Source organism: Ranitomeya variabilis, chromosome 6 (genome assembly GCF_051348905.1).
Source record: "Ranitomeya variabilis isolate aRanVar5 chromosome 6, aRanVar5.hap1, whole genome shotgun sequence".
Taxonomy (NCBI): Eukaryota; Metazoa; Chordata; class Amphibia; order Anura; family Dendrobatidae; genus Ranitomeya; species Ranitomeya variabilis.
Genome location: NC_135237.1, coordinates 367,683,542 through 367,704,881, shown reverse-complemented (window position 1 = coordinate 367,704,881; position 21,340 = coordinate 367,683,542). Strand labels below are relative to the sequence as shown.

At 41.1% G+C, this 21,340-nt stretch overlaps 1 protein-coding gene across 2 annotated transcripts in view; it reads right to left on the bottom strand.

Annotated features, from left to right (window-relative positions):
* The window catches only part of CARMIL1 (capping protein regulator and myosin 1 linker 1), a 352,298-nt gene that overhangs the window by 12,477 nt on the left and 318,481 nt on the right, over nt 1-21,340 (bottom strand). For both annotated transcript variants that reach the window (XM_077270002.1, XM_077270003.1), the window contains 5 exons: nt 18,839-18,905; nt 18,487-18,683; nt 17,096-17,205; nt 4,555-5,011; nt 7-79 (listed from right to left, as the gene is read on the bottom strand). In XM_077270002.1, the coding sequence (XP_077126117.1) occupies nt 7-79; nt 4,555-5,011; nt 17,096-17,205; nt 18,487-18,683; nt 18,839-18,905 (904 nt within the window). The remainder of the gene's footprint in view (nt 1-6; nt 80-4,554; nt 5,012-17,095; nt 17,206-18,486; nt 18,684-18,838; nt 18,906-21,340) is intronic.

Here is a 21,340-nt window from a genome sequence, read left to right as displayed (position 1 = left end):
ACTAACCTGCTCCACTTCCACTTCCATCAGCTTTCTCAACATCCAGTAAGTCTTTAGTGCCAACATCACTGCCCAATTTCTGTTTGGGAAAAGAAGAGATGTATTGAGTAGAAATAAACGCTTTCAAAGGCACAGATGTATTTCACATGTTTACTCGTTGCTTACTGGCACAAGCCCAGAATCTGGTCTATAAGTATTTCACCCCTGTAGTTGTTTACCGAGTGTTTACGCTATAATTGGTATATATTAGTTACCTATAGTAGACACTAAAAGTAGTTTCCTAATTAGCATCAGCAATAGATTTATGTGACTTTTTTTAAGTTAATAGAGGACTGGGATTATTTGGTAGGCAATCTATACGCATAGATCAAATTTTATATAGAATAAAATGCTTTGGAATTAATGGCGAATAAAATAAATAAAGTTCCAATCAAAGCTGAAACAAAATAATACCGATTCAGCAAAATAAATAAATATGATTGCAATTGAATATTCAGCAAATCATACATATGTTATAATTGCCACTTAAAGGGGTATTCTCAAGTTGTCTCCTGAGCAGCTCAAAGCTATGCAGTCTCCTTACTTCTTGAGTGACAGGGCATGTGCAAATGACCGGTTACTCTCATTGTGAGAAAATTGGTCGGATTATGCTAATCAGACTCTCATCAGAATGGAATCCAATTTTCTTGGAGGTGGAAAGGAGAAAAAAAAAGTTTCAACACCTTCTCTATTATGTCAATCTGTAAAAATTGGACCTCACTTGGATGTCATCTAAGTGCAGTCCGATTTTTTCCAAGAACACACAATTAAATAGTTGAGAGCCATCCTATTCTCAGATGCAAATTGTGAGTGCTGCAATTTTTTCTCCTCAAACCACTCAGTCCGAGGAAAAAAAAAATCAGACGTGCACAGCCCCATCAAATAACATGGGTACAAGCACTATACGTCAAAACCATTGATAGCACTCATCCAATTTATGTGGCCATCTGCATGAGTCCTTATTGTGAGCAGGGCTATAGTATTAGGGCTTGCTGGCACGAGAGATGATTCGCTCTTCCAAGACAGCTGGATCAATTATGCTATTGACACTCGGCCCAAACTCTGATCACAGTGTCCGTTTATGGTGATCCGATTCTCTTGCATGAGAAAATTGTGACACAGGTGCTGAGAAGATGGGGAACTTAATTTCTCGGTCTTCTCCATTGTCTGTGTCCAGCATTGTCCCACTGAATAACACTGATCCGGGTGCTATACAATAAAACATCGGATAGCACTCATCCGAGTTATATGTGTGTGTGCATGAGCCCTTAGTAGAACTATAGAACTCTGCTCAATATGTTACACCAGAACTTATGCCATCAGTGGATTGTTCTGGAGCATTAGCACTGTATTTACATATATTTGAATAAGCACACAGTTATGGACCGTGACAGCCAGCCCATCTGAACCGTCATTAGGAGACCTGCTCTAAAAGCTGCCAAAGGTAAGGATTTTTCAAAATTTAGAAAAGCAGCTCGTAAGAAGTTAAAGGGAGATGGACAGGTAACTGCTATATAGAAATCAATGGTCTAGAGAGGTGGCTGGGATATTAGGAGTTTACCTCCTGCAATATAACTGCTGCGCACTCTTGGCCAGGCACTAGTAAGCTGTACACTATCTAAGATAAAAGCTCTCACTGCAGGAGTATAACAACAGATAGGAAAAGAAAGTCAATTGCAAACTTGCTTATTTCCATGCTGTCTTAATTAAAGCTATTTAAAGAACTGAAAATACCCCTTCAAAGGTTCTTTTAAAACAAAAATGAACATCCCTAACAACTCATTAAATGAACCATAAAGCAAGCAGGATCACAGCCATCTTAACATTGGGGAATATGATCGCAAGGTGATTTCGAACAAGCTCAAGTGTTTCCCTATGGAAACATGGTGGAGGGTGAGACTGCAGCCATGTCACGACTCAGAACACATGTAGACTGAGCAGCACTCATACAGAAATATTGTAGTTTTGTCCCAGCTTTAACGTTTGGGATGCGATTGACTTTCAGATACCTATAAATATGGGTTAGCTCATGGAAGGAAGAATAGAACTGGCAAGTCATACTAAAGAAGAGTAAGTCCTCAATATATTAAACGTTATGGTGCACGGAGTTATAGGCAGTAAGTGCGTTTGTGAGAACAAGATAAAATCGAACACTAGGTGGAGGTAAAGGACTAGAAACCTTTGTTCTGCGCACTTTACTGCTCCATATGTGTACACTTTGTTGGGGTTGCAGCCTGGTGATATCTTACCTTCTGCAGAGACCATTCATTATTAAATGTTGCACCAAACAACTATACTTTTAACATATCAAGATTTATCCTTCATGTCTAGATAACAATGGGACAGAAGCAGTAAGAAGTGTTTCTCAAATTCAGAGAAACACTAATAGAAGACCCAAGGAATTCTCTGCAACTTTAGCAGCAATAACTTGATGCCATCTTCTTCTGTGTGACCATCAGTCTCTCTCATTCTGGAGAAATTTTGGCCTAGTCTTTTTTTGCAACTTTGCTTAAGTTCAATGACATATGCGGAAATTGGCTTATGCAAAGCTTTCAAGTCCCACCATGGCTTTTCAATTGGGTAGAAGGCAGGCCGTAGTTTGGGCCATTGCAACACCTGGAATCTTTTCTTTCAGCCATTCTAATTGCTAGGATACTTGGGATCCGGTTTCAGCCAAACTTTAGCTTTTGGGTGGATCATCTCACATTTGATTCTAGAATACTTTAGTATAAAGGGGAGTTTACAGTTGTCTCAATGACTGCCGGTGCCCATGTTATGTGGCTGCAAAACAAGCCTAAATCATTAGTCTTGCACCACGTGCTTGACCGTTGGTATAAGGCGTTTGTGCTTATATGCGGTGAAGCATGGAAAAGGGCATTATAGAAAAACAATTCCACTTTGATCTCATCTGTCCAAAGGACATTGTTCCAGAAGTCATATGGCTTGTTCAGATGTTACCATGCAAACTTTAGCCATTCTGCCAATTTCTTTTCGGAAAGAAAGAGGCTTTCTCTCGGCAACCCTTCCAAACAACTCCAGTCAGTTTAGCCAAGTTCATGACACTTGTTTTTCTTTTTTTTTTACATTTTCTCTGAGCAGTGCACACTCTAACCTTGGTGTTAATTTGCTGGGATGTCAACTCCTGAGAATATTGTCAACTGCATTTATTGCTTTCCATTTGTGAATAATCTTTCTCAATGTATAATGATGGATATGAACTTGTTTGGAATTAACCTTGCAGCAAACTGCAAAAAAATGTGCTTTTATAAAGATGGTCACACTTGCTGATTAGCAGGCCCAAGCTGCTACGTACCATTTTAATTTCTTTTGAAGCAGTAATGGTGAACTTAATTTCTCCTACAGCTTCTGCATTTTGGCCTAGTTTTTGACACAGGACAATTTGTCATCATGTGCTGTAGTTACCCAATTTTAAAAACTAAAGGCCAGATATTGTTTTATTATGGAATTCAAAGACCGTGTACTTCGCTTTTCTAATGACTGTAGTTGGCTGTCCAATCATATAAAATTGATGACTTATTGATAGGTCATCCATATCAGATTGGTGGGGGTCTGACAACCAGCACCTCCAATGACCAAGTGTTATTAGCTCTTGTAGTGGACAGGAGTTAACAGCAAAGCTCCGTTCTATGTGTAGTGTTCGCTGATGAGAATTGCAGAAATGCTTATTTAGGAGGATTACTGCCATTGGCAGTGGATGCTGTGTGGGCTCAGACATACAAGTCATGTAAGGGGACATCTTTCCTGCATGACTACTTGGCCAGGTCCACTAGAGCAAGACCTTTCCTAGATCTAGGAATTGGCACATGCCTCATTAGGGCATATGGACATCATAAATGGGGTCCTTTTTATAAGTTGTTTTCATGATGTAAACCTTTTAAAACCTTCCTTACGCTTGATTTATTGACTTCAATTGATTCTTTTTCAAATTTTTTTCCCCATCTATGACTGACTACTCTCTGTGCAGATGGATGTTGCACAAGAGTTCTGTCTGTAGCATGAATAAAGGTCCTGTTGTGGTAAACATCAGCAATCCAGAATATATGACAAAATAAGAAATGAAATTGAGCCAATTACTTCTGGTTTTCTCAAACTTGTTGAAACAAAAGCAGATTGGAAAACTGGGGTGGGCAGTCGGGTTTATAAGAAATCCAGGAATGGTCTTTTCTGCATTTAATTGTGTCTGCGTCACTAAATGCCATTGTCTATTCTGCCTCTGACTGCGCTTTACCAGTCTTGTACGGACATGTGAATCAACAACTTGACTTGACTGTTGATTTGACATTGCAGTAAAAATAATTTTCCGCAACTTGCTACCCTGTAAACATGCCTCACTCCAAGTAGGGAACCTGTAGAATAAAAAATTTGAATCCCACCCTTGGATAAAATGTCTCATCAATTCTATAACATCTTCAGAGTAAATACAGAAAATCTGATTTTGTGCAGTCTTCTCATATGATCAGTGAAGAAAAAAATGTTCAGCTCTAGACCAAATACCTTGTTTGCTGCTCTCCTTTCTTGTTTTGCCTTCATCTCCGCTAACAATCCACTCCCCATCACTTGAACACCATATCTCCTTCCACTCTGTGGACTGCTTTTGCTGTCACTTTTGCCAATATCATCAAGCTGCAAATTCTCCTCCAAAGAGTCTGGAGTTTTAAGCTCCTCTGACCTCTCGGTACTACTGCTGGGTCCACTACTCCCAGCACTTGCACTGGAACTTACTGCTCCATTGCCATCAGTACCTCTATCCTTCTTACTAGTGTCAGGAGCAGGACTTTTAACGGATGGCTTAGGAGATAGCGGTTCTTCTGTCACTATAACTGTCTGCGGACGTTCCGACTTGGATCTAGATTTAATCAGATTGAGAAAGCCACTTTTTCTGGATTCCCGTTTCTTTTTTTCTTCACCCTCATAAATATCTTGTGATTCTCCTCCTTTCAGGGAATATTTTCTGTAAAACAAATCAGTAAAATTAATTTCCACAGTAAGAACAACAATAAATAAAAAGTGTTAGATTTATCTGATAATTTCAGCCTTTATCGATTCCTGGGGTGCTCCTTTTTTCTGTGTTTGTAGGTAAATATGAAATCTATGTAAGAGAATGGGTAAAGTTAGAAATATCAAAACTATAAGATTAGAAAAGGAGGCTTCAAATGAAGAACTGGACAAAAAAAAAAAGGATGTAAATGCACCACACCGAACACCGCTGGTGAGCCAATGGCCTGAATATCGTTGCCATTTAAATACTACCTGATCATGTCAGACATAACACATACTTAGATTAGGTGCAAGTAGCTTTGATCACAAAACTGTAGGATTTTTTTTGTATTTCAATAGATACACAGAACTATGTACAGTCATGGCCGAGAGTGTTGGCACCTTTGATATTGTTAAAAAAAATGAAATATTTCTCAAAGAAAATGATTGCAATTACACATGTTTTGTTATCAACATGCTTATTTTCTTTGTGTGTATTGGAACAACACAAAAAAACTAAGGAAAATGGCAAATTGGACATAGTTTCACACAAAACCCCCAAAATTGGCCAGACAACATTGTTGGCACCCTCAAGGGTTGCACGCCCTTTGGAATAAGCAACTGCAATCAATCCCTTCCAATAACCATCAACAAGCTTCTTGCACCTCTCAACAGGAATTATGGACCACTGTTCTTTTGCAAACTGCTCCAGGTCTCCCATATTTGAAGAGTGTCTTCTCCCAACAGCATTTTCAAGATCTCTATACAGCGGATCCGGACTCATTGCTGGCCACTTCAGAACTCTCCATTTTATTTCCATTCATTTCTCTGTGCTTCTTGAAGTATGTTTGGGGTCACTGATCTGCTGGAAGACCCATGACGCAAACCGAGTTTTCACACACTGGTCACTAGATTGCAACCCAAAATTCTATGGTAATCTTCAGATTTCAGGATGCCTTGCACACAGTCATGTCACCCAGTGCCAAAGGCAGAAGAACAACCCCAAAACATCCATATTTGACTGTAGGTACTGGCTTCTTTTCTAATTTTGTTTCCAGAAAGAAGCAGAATGATGTGATTTAACAAAAAGCTCTTCCTTGGTCTCATTTCTCACCAAGACACTTTCCCAGAAGGATTTTGGCTTATTCACGTATATTTTGGCATACTGCAGTCTAGTTTTTTATTTTTTTTTCTGTGTCAGCAGTGGGTCCTCCTGGATCTTCTGCCATATTTATAGCTATAGCGTTTAATTTCATTCAAATGTCAATGTGATAGTTTGCACTGACACAGATGCACCCTGAGCCTGCAGGACTGCTAGAATTTCTTAGGAACTTCATTGGAGCTGCTTACCCACTATACTGCGTTGCAACCCTTCATCAATTTTTCTCTGCATTGCACGTCCAGGGAGTTTAACTACAGTGCCATGGGTTGTAAATTTCTTGATTATGTTGCGCACTGTGGACAAAGGAACATCAAGATCTCTGGAGATGGAGTTGTAACCTTGAGATTGATGATATTGTTCAACAATTTTGGTTCACAAGTCCTCAGATAGCATGGAGAACAGAAAGATGAGAAGGGAACTAAGTGTGCACAAAGAGACACACAATGCAAAGATTGAGTCAACTTCCCCCCTTTTTTTACCTGGTTTCAGGTGTGATTTCATATTTACCATACCTGTTACTTGCCACAGGTGAGTTTGAACAAGCATCATATGCTTGAAACAAAGTTGTTTACCCACAATTTGGAAAAACGTGGCAACAAATTTGTACGGCCCATTTTTGTGTTTTTATCTGAAATTACAGTGAAGAGCAAAAGAGTATTTTTGTTTTGACCATTTGACTTCCAGGCTCCATATCTCATTATCCATTTCTGCTTTAAGTATGAGATATCCAAGATGAATGTCTATAAAATGATAGCAGTCTCAAGTTCAAACTTGACTTGCAACTATTTAGCATATGATTAGTTATGCAGATTCTTGTCAACTCACTGCACTGTTACTCTTTTGCTCCTAAAGATCTAAATTTTAATTTTTATTATTTCGTAAATTCATCTTTGGCTTTCAACACTGTCTGAATCCTTCTGGGCATGCTCTTGATCAGATTCAAACATGCGTCGACCGAAATTTGATCTCAGGTCTCTTCTACACGTTCCCAAAGTTGGTGCATACTGGTCGACTCGCTTGTGTATGTATATACCGTATTTTTCGGACTACAAGACGCACTTTTTCCCCCCCAAAAAAGGGGGGAAAATAGGGGGTGCGTCTAATAGTCGTAATGCAGGCTTACCCGCAGTGGTGTGGTGGTGGCGGCAGAGGTGCGGCGGCAGAGGTGCGGGGATGAGGAGGCGCAGTGAGCGGTATGGCGTGAGCGGGGTCCCTTTCACAAGTGAGGTGATGCAGCAGCCCGGTAAGCAGCAGAGCCGGGTGAATCATGTTGTTATCAGTGGTGGCGGCCATCTTCCTGAGGCCGCGCATGCGCAGATGCAGTGCTCTGCTTCCCAGGGCTTCAGGAAAATGGCCACGGGAGGCCGCGCGTGCGCAGATGGAGATCGCGGTGGCCATTTTCTTGAAGCGGAGTTCGCAGATTTAGATCTTGGCTTCAGGAAAATGGCCGCCGCGATCTCCATCTGCGCACGCGCGGCCTCCCGCGGCCATTTTCCTGAAGCCCCGGGAAGCAGATCACTCCATCTGCGCACGCGCAGCCTCAGGAAGATGGCCGCCACCACCGATAACAACACGATTCACCCGGCTCTGCTGCTTACTGGGCTGCTGCATCACCTCACCTATGAAAGGGACCCTGCTCACGCCATACCGCTCACTGCGCCGCCTCCATCCCCTTACCTCTGCCGCCGCCACACCTCTGCCGGTAAGTCTGTATTAACCCGGCTGCGCTGCGTCACCTCACCTGTGGAAGGGACCCTGCTCACGCCATACCGCTCATTATCCCCGCACCTCTGCCGTCGCCACACCACTGCTGCAACCCTCCCATGGACACCAGGCCGTGGCGTCACCCACCTAAGCAGGAAGGGACCCTGCTCAGGTGCACGCCGTACCGCATCACCCCACCTCTGCCGACACCATGCCTCCTGTGACCCTGCTCTGCCACCACCAGCCCTCAGGTAAGATACTGTAAATTCGGACAATAAGACGGACCCCCATCTTATAAAAAAATCTTTTTTTCTGCAATTTTCACCCCAAATTTGGGGGGCGTCTTATGGTCCGGTGCGTCTTATAGTCCGAAAAATACGGTATTTTTTTCCTTCAATTCTACCCACAAGTGTTTGATTTGGTTAAGGTCTGGGGACTCTGGGGGCAATTTCAGCACCTCTACTTCATTGTCATTGAACCATTTCTTTGCCAATCTCGATCTATGCTTCGTATTGTTGTCCTGTTGGAATACTATGTTGTCTTTGTTCATACCCATAGAACTTGAGTGTACGAAGTAACTTATCTTGTAGGATACTCACATATAGCTTAGCATTGAGCCCAACATAAATCCTGGTCAAGTATCCAATACCTTTGGCTGTAAAAACCCCATATCATCAGGTTTCTTCCACCGAACTTGACATTACCTATCAGTGATGAGCGCGTATACTCGTTGCTCGGGTTTCCCTGAGCATGCTCGGGTGTCCTCCGAGTATTTTGGTGTGCTCGGAGATTTAGTTTGTCACCTCAGCTGCATGATTTGCGGCTGCTGGACAGCCTGAATACATGTGAGGAATGCCTGTTTGTTAGCGAATCCCCACATGTAGTCAGGCTGTCCAGCAGCCGCAAATCATGCAGCTGAGGCAACAAAAACTAAATCTCTGAGCATGACAAAATAGTTAGAGGACACCCGAGCATGCTCGGGAGAACCCAAGCAACGAGTATACTCGCTCATCACTAATGCTCATCTATACGAACCAATAATCTTTCACTTGGGAATCAACCTAATAATTCAATGAGCTATTAGGGAATGTAAGAACAAGTTGTGTTTTGTTGTATTCAGGAGAAAAAATATTTTTCCACCACCAGGAGCAAAATAGTAACAATGCAGTGACAAGACAAGACTCTGCATAACTGATCATATGCTAAAAAGTAGCAAGTGAAATTTATGTATGAGATAGCCAACATGATTGTCTATAAAATTATGGTAGTGTCACGACCAAAGCAGTAGTGAAAGGTGAAATATGGAGACTGAAAAAGTCAAAAGTTGAAAACATTGTTACCCATTTGCTCTTCACTGTATGTCCAATTTGCCTTTTTTTCCAGTTTTTTTTTTGTGTTGTTCCAATACACACAAAGGAAATAAACGTGTAAAACAAAACGTGTAATTACAACAATTTTGGAAAAAATTCAAGGGTGCCAACACTTTCAGCCATGGTAACAGAAAACACAACAAATGAACACCGTGTTGTCAGATACCACAGTCACATGTTCTTTCTTTTGTCCCCTATTTCTATCTAAATCTGTATTTCATTAAAAGGGAACCTGACCCTGCTCAGGTTTTCCCAATATAAACTACGGGCACCACCTTTACTGCATTCTAGCAAACTGTATGCAAAGCCCCAATATCAGCATTCCCCAGAAAATACCTTACCTTTTATTATCTCCCCCATACAGCGTAGTTCGGTCCGATGGGTGTCACTGGTCTTCAGTGCCTCCTCTCTCATTGCAATCGCTGTCCTCTTGCCCTGCTCTATATGGATGATGCATCCTACATTATCCACACAGTGTTTCCAACTGAGCTCCTGCACAGGCATATTTTTCTCTCCCTTCCGATGGCAGAGCAAAAGTAATGTAATGCGCCGGAACAGCCCAAAGAACATCTATAACCTTAAAGTAAGGCTGGCGCATGTGCATTCCAGTACTATGCTATGCCCTCGGCAGGGAGAGAAAAGTACACCTGTGAAGAAGTGAGATTGGGCACACTGAGGATGATGGAGGACACGTCATCCACATGAAGCAATGCAGGAAGACAGCAATTGCGAGGAGGCGCTGAAGAAAGATTAGCAATGTCCATTGAACCGGACTGTGCCATATGAGGGGGAGGGGAATAAAAGGTATTTTTTGGACAATGCAGAAGGGGTTGGGGACCGCTATACAGTCTGCTGTAAAAGATGCATTAAAAGGTGGTGACAAAATCCCTATAAGCACACACTGTAGACTAAGTGCAGACCACATATACTCCCCTTAACATTTTAAATGACATTGTCAAAGACAATTGGCCAACTCTGTATATAATGAGGATGAAGATTTTTAATATTGCAAGCCCAAATAAATAAAAAAATAAAAAATATATATATTTTTTTTAAATAAAGGTATATACACCGCTCAAAAATAAAGGGGACATTAAAATACCACATCCAAGATTTTCATTGAATGAAACATTCCAGTTGCAAATCTTTATTCATTACATATTGGAATCTGTTGAGAATGAAAAAAGGAAAATGATCAATGTAAATCAAAATTAATATCCCATGAAGGTCTGGATTTGGAATGATACTCAAAATCAAAGTGGAAACTCTAATTACAAGCTGATCCAACTTCAGTGGAACTGCCTCAAGACAAGGAAATGATGCTCAGTAGTGTGTGTGGCCTCTACGTGCCTGTATGACCTCCTTAGGCCATGTGCCCATGCTGCGGATTCCGCTGCGAAATTTTCCACAGCTGACTTGATAAATCAGCAGTGAAAAACCGCTGGGGTTTTTACTGCGGATTTATTGCGGTTTTTAGTGCGGTTTCCTCTGCGGGTTTTCACCTGCAGATTTCTATTGGAGCAGGTGGAAACCCGCAGCGGAATCCGCACAAACAATTGACATGCTGTGGAAAATAAACCGCTGCGTTTCTGCGCGTTTTTTTCCGCAGCATGTGCACTGCGGATTTTGTTTCCCATAGGTTTACATTATACTGTAAACTCATGGGAAACCGCTGCGGACCCGCAGCTGCGGAAACGCTGCGGTTCCGCAGCGAAATCCGCAGTGTGTGCACATACCCTTACAATGCCTTGGCATGCTCCTGATGAGGAGGCGGATGTTCTCCTGAGAGATCTCCTTCCAGACCTGGATTAATGCATCAGTCAACTCCTGCACAGTTCTATGGTGCAACCTGGCGTTGGTGGATGGAATAAGACATGATGTCCCAGATGTGCTTGGATTCAAGTCTGGTGAGTAGGCAGGCCAGTCCATAGCATCAATGACTTCATCATGCAGGAACTGCTGACACACTTCAGCCACATAAGGCCTAGCATTGTCATATATTAGAAGGAACCCAGGGCCCACTGCACCTATATATGGTCTCCAATGGGACTGAGGATCTCATCCGTGGACCTAAAGGCAGTCAGGGTACCTCTGGCAAGCTGTGCGGCTCTCCAAAGAAATGTGTCTCCTCACCATTACTGACCCACTGCCAAACCGGTCATGCTGGAGGATGTTGCAGGCAGCAGAACGTTCTCCATGGCATCTCCAGACTCAGTCACGTCTGTCACATGTGCTCAGTGTGAACCTGCTCTCATCCGTGAAGAGCACAGGGCGCCAATGTTGAATCTGCCAATCTTGGTATTCTCTGGCAAATGACAATCGCCCTGCACGGTTTCGGGCTGTAAGCACAACACACAATTGTAGACGTCAGCTCCTCATACCACCCTCATGGAGTCGGTTTCTGACAGCTTGAGCAGACACATGTACGTTAGTTGCCTGCTGGAGGTCATTTTGCAGGGCTCTGGCACTGCTCCTCCTTGCACAAAGGAGGAGGTAGTGGTCCTGCTGCTGGGTCGTTGCTCTTCTATGGCCTCCTCCACGTCTCCGAGTGTACTGGCCTGTTTCCTGGTATTTGCTCCATGCTCTGGACACCGTGCTTGCAGACACTGCTACACTGAAGAGCACTGGGCGCCAGTGGCGAATTTGCCAAACCTGGTGTGCTGTTGTAAATGCCAAGCGTCCTGCACGGTGTTGGGTTGAGAGCACAATCCCCATCTGTGGAAGTCGGGCACTCAAACCATCCTCATGGAGTCGGTTTCTAACCTTTTGTGAAAATACATGCACACTTGTGGCCTGCTGCAGGTCATTTTGCAGGGCTCTGGTCTGCTTGGTTGTTGCCCTCCTACGGCCTCCTCCACGCCTCCTGGTGCACTGGCCTGTCTCCTGGTAGCGCCTCCAGCCTCTGGACACTACGCTGACAGACACAGCAAACCTTTTTACCACAGCTCACATTGATGTGTCATCCTGGATGAGCTGCACCACCTGAACAACTTCGGTGGGTTGTTGACATCTCCTCATGCTACTGTAGGGGTGAAAGCAATGACAGAATGCAAGAGTTACCAAAACAGCCAAAAAGGATGGTTTGTGGTCACCCCTTGCAGAACTATTCTTTTATAGGGGGTTGTCTTGCAATTTGCCTATCATTTCTACCTGTTGTCTGTTGCATTTTCACAACAGCAGGAGAAATTGATTCACAATCAGTGTTGCTTCATAACTGGACATGTTGATTTCACAGAAGTTTGATTGACTTGGAGTTACATTGTGATGTTTAAGTGTTCCCTTTATTTTTTGAGCAGTGTATATACACATTCTTTTACCATTATAGTTTGAGAAGATATAAAACATGAAAAAGTACAAAAAAAAATTAAAAAGTGAAATACCAAGTATCTAATACAAAAAAAGACATTTCTGGTTAATTATTAAACATTTATTCCACAGCTGGATTTTCCAATCACTTGGTATGTCACTAGGCAACATGCTCTAAAAAAAACACTTTTAGCATTCACTGAGAAGTGCATTTTCCATTGTCCAATATGCACTTGCTGGCTGCTTAAACAGTGTGAAGAGAAGCATTTTCAAAAGGATTTCACAGTATGCCCTAAGCCCATATTGAAGTATCAATTAAGTGTTTTGCCCTTTTAATTTCTAAAGCTGTCATTTTGCTTTGCTAAATTATGAATGTTTCTGTGAAATGCAAGATATGCTGTACTCTGCAGAAGTGAAAGAGTAAGGGAACGGACATGCGGAAAACATTTCCACGGACAAAAGGGCCGTAAAAGTTAGTTTAAATCAATGGATAATTAAATGGGAAAGGGGAATTTCATAGTATAGGCACAAATTACAGGAGTCCTGACATTGTTAAATATAAAACATCTCTGAAAAATAAAAGCAAGACTAAATTGTAAATTAAAGCTTTTGTAACGAGAAAGCTGGTAATAGACCTTATAAGTCCAAATAGTTATAAACCATTGCTGTCGATAAAAATAGCAGCCCAAGTTTTATTACAGGATTGGAGGTTAGAAATTGTGGCTGTGATCTTATGCTGTTGGTAACTGACACTATCTTACCAGTTAACATAATTAACTTGGAATCTTGTATAAAAATTACATTGCCTAATTGTGGATATCTGAACATCAATACTGTACTGCATGTACTGGAGAAATCCAAAAGTGACAAAACCACCATAATACAAGCAGATACAATACTAGTCAAATGTTTGGACACATCTGCTCATGTAATGCACATTATAGACTCAGACTAAAGGCAGCAAAACCATGGAGAAGGTCACTGGGTTACTGTAACAGAGCGGAGACAGAAGACCGCTGCAACTGGTTGCTCCTACTCCAGCGCTGAGATGAACCACTTCTCCGTCTTAATAAATGTGTTTATTTCTTCCAGCAGAACAGGGGTTAGTCGGCCATGTTGGAAATCCTTGTTCTTAACTGTGCTCGGTTAGGCACTCCTTTTTCCTATGTAATCTGGGCTCTATTACTAATCCTTGTCAGAGTTAGCTTTTGCTGCATGGCTAAAGGAGGGAGAGAAGTTGCTATGAGAAGGAGAGCTGGAGGAGTTATAAGCGACAGTTGTTTGGTTTGTACGCTTTATAATTCCTTATCCTTCCCTATTTTGGTTTCTTCCCCTTCCTACACACCCAGGTGGATACCCCTGTTATATGTGAGTGAATATTTTGTGTCTGTGTAGTTTTCAATTACCCCTTGTCTTTGTTGCCCTGTTTGTCGGGCACAGTAGTGCCCCCTCTTCCCTGGCTGGGGGAAGAGAACAGACGGAGGGCTAACTTAGGAGATAATGCAAGGGCGGAGGCCCCGGCGTCTTAGCCTACTGAAGTATCCCAGGGACCAGGGCGAGCTAGGGCACCCCCTAGTGTTAGGGCCAGGAAAGGAGCCCCTGGTCCTGGGTCACCCGACAGCTGTGTCGTGACAGAGAACATATGTAAACAATGTGTAAAAAAAGGTGTGAAATAAACCAGACCTTAGAGGACTCAAAACTACCTGCTTTTATTTTGATGGCCGCTTTACACATCCTTGATATTCTCTCAATCAGCTCCATCAGGTAGTTATCTGGAATGGATTTCAAGCAGTCTTGAAGGAGATGCCAGCAGTGCTAAGAAATTGCCTGCTTTGTCATCTCAAATCATATCAACTGGGTTGAGATCAGGTGATTGTGTAGGCCAAGTCTTTTGACACAGGACTCCATCCCTCACTTTCTTGGTCTCATAGCCCTTACATAGCATAGAGGTGAGTTTTGGGTCATTGTTCTGTTGCAACACAAACTATAGTCCCACTAATTGCAGATCTGATAGGATGGCATGTTGCTATAGTATGCTGTAGTCACTATGCTGGGTAAGTGTGCCTTAAATTTGGAATAAATCAACAGTGTCACTAGTAAAGCACCTCCATACTTCCCCCGAGCATGATGGGTACCACATCCACTCACTTTTTTGCATCTCAAAAAGACAAAGCAGTTGGTACCAAAAATGTCAAATTTTGACTCCTCAAACCACGGTAGGGACTTCCCCTCAACCAATGCCCAGTCCTTGTGTTTTTTGGTTTAAACAATTCTCTTCTTGTTTGCAATCCTCGGTATAGGCTGCAATTTTACCATACAGGATGGTTTTTCACAGTCTCCTTTGGACAGTTAATGTGGAGAAGTGCCTGCTACTTGATGTCTGTGCATCATTTATGTGGACTGTTATTTGAGGTGCTGTTTTTGAGGCTGGTAACTCGGATTAACTTATCCTCTGCAACAGAGGTAATTCTTGGCATTACAAGGAGTACTCCTCATGAAAGCTAGTTTCTTCATAGCAACTGTTTGTTTTCATGACTTAGCAAATTTCCAGAGTGACCGACCTTTATGTCTTAAATTAATGACAAACTGTTGTTGTTTTTCACTTAGTTGAGTTGTTCTTACCATAGTTTGGTTAGGACAGTTGTGCAATAGGGCTCAGTGCTGTATGGAACAGCGTACCAAAACAGCAGGATGGTTGCAAACACTTTCAACAGGCTGGTGAGTTTTGATGTTTATTGGAAGAAATTCCAGATGTAATGGTTAAAAGAATGCCACGTGGGTGTAGAGCTATCATCAGAGTGAAATGGGGGCTAACTTTGAGAAATCTAAAGGTCAACACACACATTCTGATTTGTTCTGTTTCACACTTGTATCTTTATTCCATGTTTTCATATGTGTTACTTTGTGGCTTTGAGGCCTTCATTCCAATAAGAAGAAAGAAAAAAACCTATTTTAACAGGTGCGCCCAAACTTTTCACCGGTACTGTATATTACATCAGAGATGGAGAAACATGGTCCTGGTCAACAGGTTTCAGATTACAGTGATCCTTAATCAAGATTAAGGGATCATTTGGATTTGAAACACAGATCTGTAGTGTCTTTTTTTTTATCTCTGATGTAAGGTATATGTCTGCATTTTGGTGGTTTTTGTTGCTTATGCATATTAAAGCGAATCTGTGAGGAGGTTTTTACTACCTCATCTGAGAGCAGGATGAGGATGGAAAAGAGACCCTGATTCTAATGGTGTGTCACTTAGATTACTGGGTGAGGTTGTACTGACAAAATCAGAGCTTTTAGATTTAGCATGAAGCAGAGCTGAGAAAGCTAACCCCGCACATACTGGGCTCTATAGACAGTGAGCTGCTTATCACAGGAAGGGGCAGAGTTAAACTCGGAAGAATGTGCCAGCTAGTCACAGCAATGATAATCACCAGTTGATTAAACCTTAAGTTTATGTAAACAACATCACAGCCTGAAATGTGACATTTTTTTAATTCTGTGTTTTAACCCCTATCTCATGATGTCCTCTGATTACAGAGTAAACACCTGCTGACAGATTCCATTTAACAGATTTATTTATTTTTTTTAATGCAGACTTTTTTTTAGATTTTAAAAGAACTGTGTGCTGGATTGAATTAACTTGTTGTACCCGCGAGAGCTATTGATCCATGATATTGATTAAAGGTGAGCTGCATATTTCTAACTGCAATTAAAACTGGCCATAACAGTCTTCAATTAATAGCCAGTCAGGTTAAATCTATACACCGGTATATATAGATTTTTTTTGCTTGTTTGAAAATACTGGTTTGTGAAAGTAAATCCATGAATTCATTTAATTCATCTGTTATTTTAATATTCAGTAGTGAGCCCTTTATTTGTGTTAGCCTATATCATGTTAATAAAATATTTAACTCTAGCGTTTAAACTCTTCCAAGTTCCAGCGAATTAAATGGGTTATTTGGGAATTAGTTTTTTTTTTTTTTTTTTACCTATTGGGCTAGGAACTTACAGGCAGATAGTTCTGGCCTGCGGGGATCTGTTCCTGCTCGGAGCAATCAGGGACCGCTTCTGCCGGCGATTTTCCTTCTTCTGGTGATATCATGTTGACAGAGCTGCTTCTTCTCTTATGCACTGTTGTGTCGACGGGACGTCTCTACCAATATTATGCTGATTTACAGCTGGCTCCCCGCTGCTCATCTGCAGGGAGCCAGCTGTCAATCAGTATGACATCAACATTGAAGACCTGTCGACAGAGCAAAAGAGAAGAGGAAGAGCTATTCTGTTGAGGTGAGGTCAAAAGAAGCAGGAGAGTCACTGCCTGAGCCTGGGGAGATTTCCCGAGAGTAGAAAAGGCAGGTAATTAGAAACTACCTGCCTGTAAGTTCTTAGCCCAAAAGCAAAGAACCTTAAGTCCCGGATAACCTCTTTAAAGAGAATTGCTGGAGATTCTAGACTTCTTGCCAGGCAACCCTTGTAACAAAAAGATGATAAAAATTGGACAGACAATCTAACTTACTTTGAGTCAAGTCTTGTCACTTTCTTGCTGAAAAACTCATCCACACCTTCATCTACTCTAGGTATCAGGCCATTCTGATCTCCATCGGAAGCAGCTTCAGCTCCAGATTGCTGGAATAATAAGCAGGATGGTTAGATTTACTACCTATATCTATATAAACCTGCCATAACCAAGATACAACAGGCAAAATACTACGGTATGTTTAGCAGCAGAAAAGAATAATTATGCAGTATGAAACCTTCTATATGTACTGTATAAAATAACAGATAATGCAGCAACCAATCTAGTGTAGGTCTCATGCCTTTAGAAAGCAACATTCAATAAATATTCATCATATGAAATTGATAGCTTCTGTATTGCCGGACTGATGCATGTTCTTTTCATATCCATCAATTACAGAATTGCGGCATGGCTTACATCAGCAGGTCTGGATGAGGGTCAGGCCTCATATGTATCTCGTGTCAAACTGAAACTGAACAATGCTAAAACAGAGCCTAATGCAGATCTGTCATCAGAATTTTATAGGGACAGGCCCACTAGGCTGTATACCCAATGGCACAGGAATTATATGTCACTAAGAAATACTACACCCAATTTATAATTAGGAGTGCACTATCACAACATCTCTTTAGTCTCTGTAATGACTGCTGACTGCATGTATAGACATTGGGTTTCTAGCATAGGCAAGGAGACATTGGTTCCTTGAATCCAACAGTCTCCACGGGACAGACTAGCACCACTCTTGTAAAGATTGCCGGTATTAATACTTAACCACGTCATTCTCTGATTCTTTAATTTTTCAAAAATATTTGCATTTATGTAAAATACCCAGTTTTTAGAGTATAATTTACATGAGAACCTGATTATAAAATCATCTAGGGGGGAGGGGGGGGTGTGTAAAAGAAGGGATTCGAACAGAACCTGTGACAGAGCCATAGACTACAGTTCCACAAATGGAATCTAATTGCGCTAATTTTTGGAAGAGGTTAGTTTTTTCGCCAAGACATAGGTACAAAACATAGTGGACTTCATTTCTACACTATTTGAAAAGAGACATTACCTCAAAAATTAAAAAAAAAAAAAAATAGAATCTGGGTCCTAATTTCAGTGTGTTTTTCAGTCTATAGACCTGTAAGGGTGGGCTTTGCTTCAATCTAGTTTTTTGGGGATTCAGATGGAACCTCCAGACACACTGCATAATTGCTGCATGAACAGGGCCTAAATGTTTACCGGTTAGTGAAAACCTCAAGAGATGCAGAAAACAGATTAAAAACCTCCTGTCCTCAGCATTTGTGAGGTCCCAGTGGTCAGACACGTCTTGCCTGCGATGTAAGCGAGAGTTTTGGGATTACTCCTTTAAGAATTGATTACATATAAAGTCATGTACTAACATTGGATTTGCTGGGTTGCTGCTTCTTCATTCTCTTTGGTCGTAATTTAGTAAAATGCTCAAGCTTTTTCCCTTCTTCTGATGGCAACTCTGCTATGACACTGGATGCTCGTTTGTCCTGCTTGTAGGAGGGGAACGGAGGGTCTTCTATGTGTATTGGGACATCTTCAAGAGCCTTGTCCAGGTCAAATTCCATTTCTTGAAAAAAACAAACCAGATGAGCAGAAAGCTTTTTAACCTTTATGGGCCACGAAAATATAAAGATATTTTATGCTGTTCATTTTCTGTTCTGTTCATAATCAGTTATTGAAATACTCCCTAAAGCAAAGCAGACACTTGCTCAATATACTCACCGAAGGCTCTGGACACAGGACGCAGCATTCGGCTGTGAATACTCTTTCTCTTGGACTTGGGAGTCATCTGCAATAATTACATCAATAGTTCACTGTACGTGCACACACATTGCCTTTATAGAGAATATAGATTTCTAGTAAGAACAGAATATTAAGAAATAAAACAGAAGCAACAAAGATGGAAGGTTTATTGTGGCCTAATGCAGTAAAACTGTTCCTCCTGCTGTAAATGTAACGCTGCTGCTGTAAATACTTTTATATAGTACAAAGACAATATAGATACACAGTAAACTACAAGCCCTCTTCTTTCTTGTTCAGAAATGCAGGAAGGGTCACACCATGCAGACAAAGGTCTTCCTGCGGAGCACATTAATTGAAAGGACATGGATTTTGCCTTTTAATATTTTCCCATGTTGTGAGAAATAACAATTGTCAGCACTTTGCGAAGTATTACTCGCCATATTCAAGATGCATACGAAAATGACAAGTGCATAGAGAGATGATTCATCACTGGCAAACATGGAAACTACATAATGCATAAGCCTTTCCCTGCCAGAAGCAATAAATGTAGGTATTCAGACCGGATTCCCTTTCATCTGTGTTATAATGATATATATATTTATATATTTCACACCCACACAAACAACACATACACACGCAGCACATACACACGCAACACATACACACGCAACATACACATACAGCTCTGGCAAAAATTAAGAGACCACTGCAAAATGTTCAGTTTGTCTGATTTTTCGCTTTATAGGTATATTTTTGATTCTATTATTTTATTCTATAAACTTCTGACAACATGTCTCCGAATTTCCAAGCAATAAATTATGTATTTCTTTTCTGAAAAGGAGAAATGGTCAAAATAAAAACAAAACAAAACAGTGCTTTCAGACCTCAAATAATGCAAAGAAAACAAGTTCATAATCATTTTGAAACAACAATACTAATGTTTTAACTCTGGAAGAGGTCAGAAATCAATATTTTGTGGAATAACCATGATTTTTAATCACAGCTTTCATGCATCTTGGCATGCTTTCCACCAGTTTTTCACACTGCTTCTGGTGCAAAAATGTAAGCAGTTCTTCTTTGTTTGTTGGCTTGTGACTATCCATCATCCTCTTGATTACATTCCAGAGGTTTTAAATGAGGTTCAGGTCTGGAGATTGGGCTGCCCATGACAGGGTTTTGATGTGGTGGTCTCTTAATTTTTGCCATAGCTGTATATGTGTGTTTGTGCATATACATGTGTATGTATATATATATGTTATGATTATTCGTGCCATAATCATTCCCAGTAGCAAAGATACAGCCTACAGTAAATTAGACAGCAGTTTTTCTGTTTAATTTTTGAAGATTTCCAAAATGCTCATGAAACAGAAAGCAAAATTCACTATGATGTCCGATATGATCTCTCCAGAAATATATGTGCATCGCTGCCAAACTGTTTACACTAGAACATAAAAAGACTTGGCGCTTTTACATCAGCTCCAACACTTTTTAATAAGTAAACTGAGTTTAAATTGAGGTCGTCGTCTATCATGATCCAACCGTTTCACTACAATTTAAAGAAGCTCGCCTCCTCTAATCAAAAATGTTATCTTCTTAATATATTGCTATCATATTTTATAGCATCGTGCTTACAATTGCTCAGTTTCCCTTTCTACCCAGCAAATTCTTCTGTTTTCCATTAGATCTATGACATCACATGAATAAAAACGGACTAGCTGAATCCATCTAAGCTCTATGTAGAATAAGGAGGGCTATTTTCCCTGCATGCACTAAGTGGGCAGCATTGCTGAAAATGTCTAAGTATAAAAAAAAATAATAACAATAGCGTTTGTGAACTTTTTGATGCTTCTCTGTGCATTTCTATAAATACACTTCACTTTGAAAGTTTCGGCTTTCTCCGGTTGTCTTCGGAACGCGCATGCGCGGTTCATTTTCTCCACATCGGCGGCCAACACACCAGAAGCACTGCTTATCACTTCCGCACGGACTATAAAAATGTGCACTGAGCAACACCCCAGCACACATGGATACCACAAACTGCCACCCGGGGCCCCTGAGCTTGCCAGGTAAAATGACTTTTCCTGCACCTACTTACAGCATTTTGTTTCTGCATGCTGCATGTGGTATTTTGCTTTCTTACCTGTCTCCAAGACGTATTATACCTGTTTAATATTATGTTTATAATATACCTGCATTTTGCTTGTGGCATTTTTGTTTTGCTACCCGCTTCCAAGACGTCTAATATAATGCCTATTCTATAATATGCCTGGAAGTGAACTATTAGGATTATGATGATCACTATTATTATTTACATACATACCAGGATAGTATGCATTTGTGTGAACCATTTGAGCTTGAAACTATCATCATAGTTGGAGCAGTTGTTCAGTACCTCCTAAATAGGATGGGTGTAACATTCTCACTCTCGTGAGGCTAACTGACTACTATATTTTTTGTTTCTATGGATCTATTAAGTGAGAT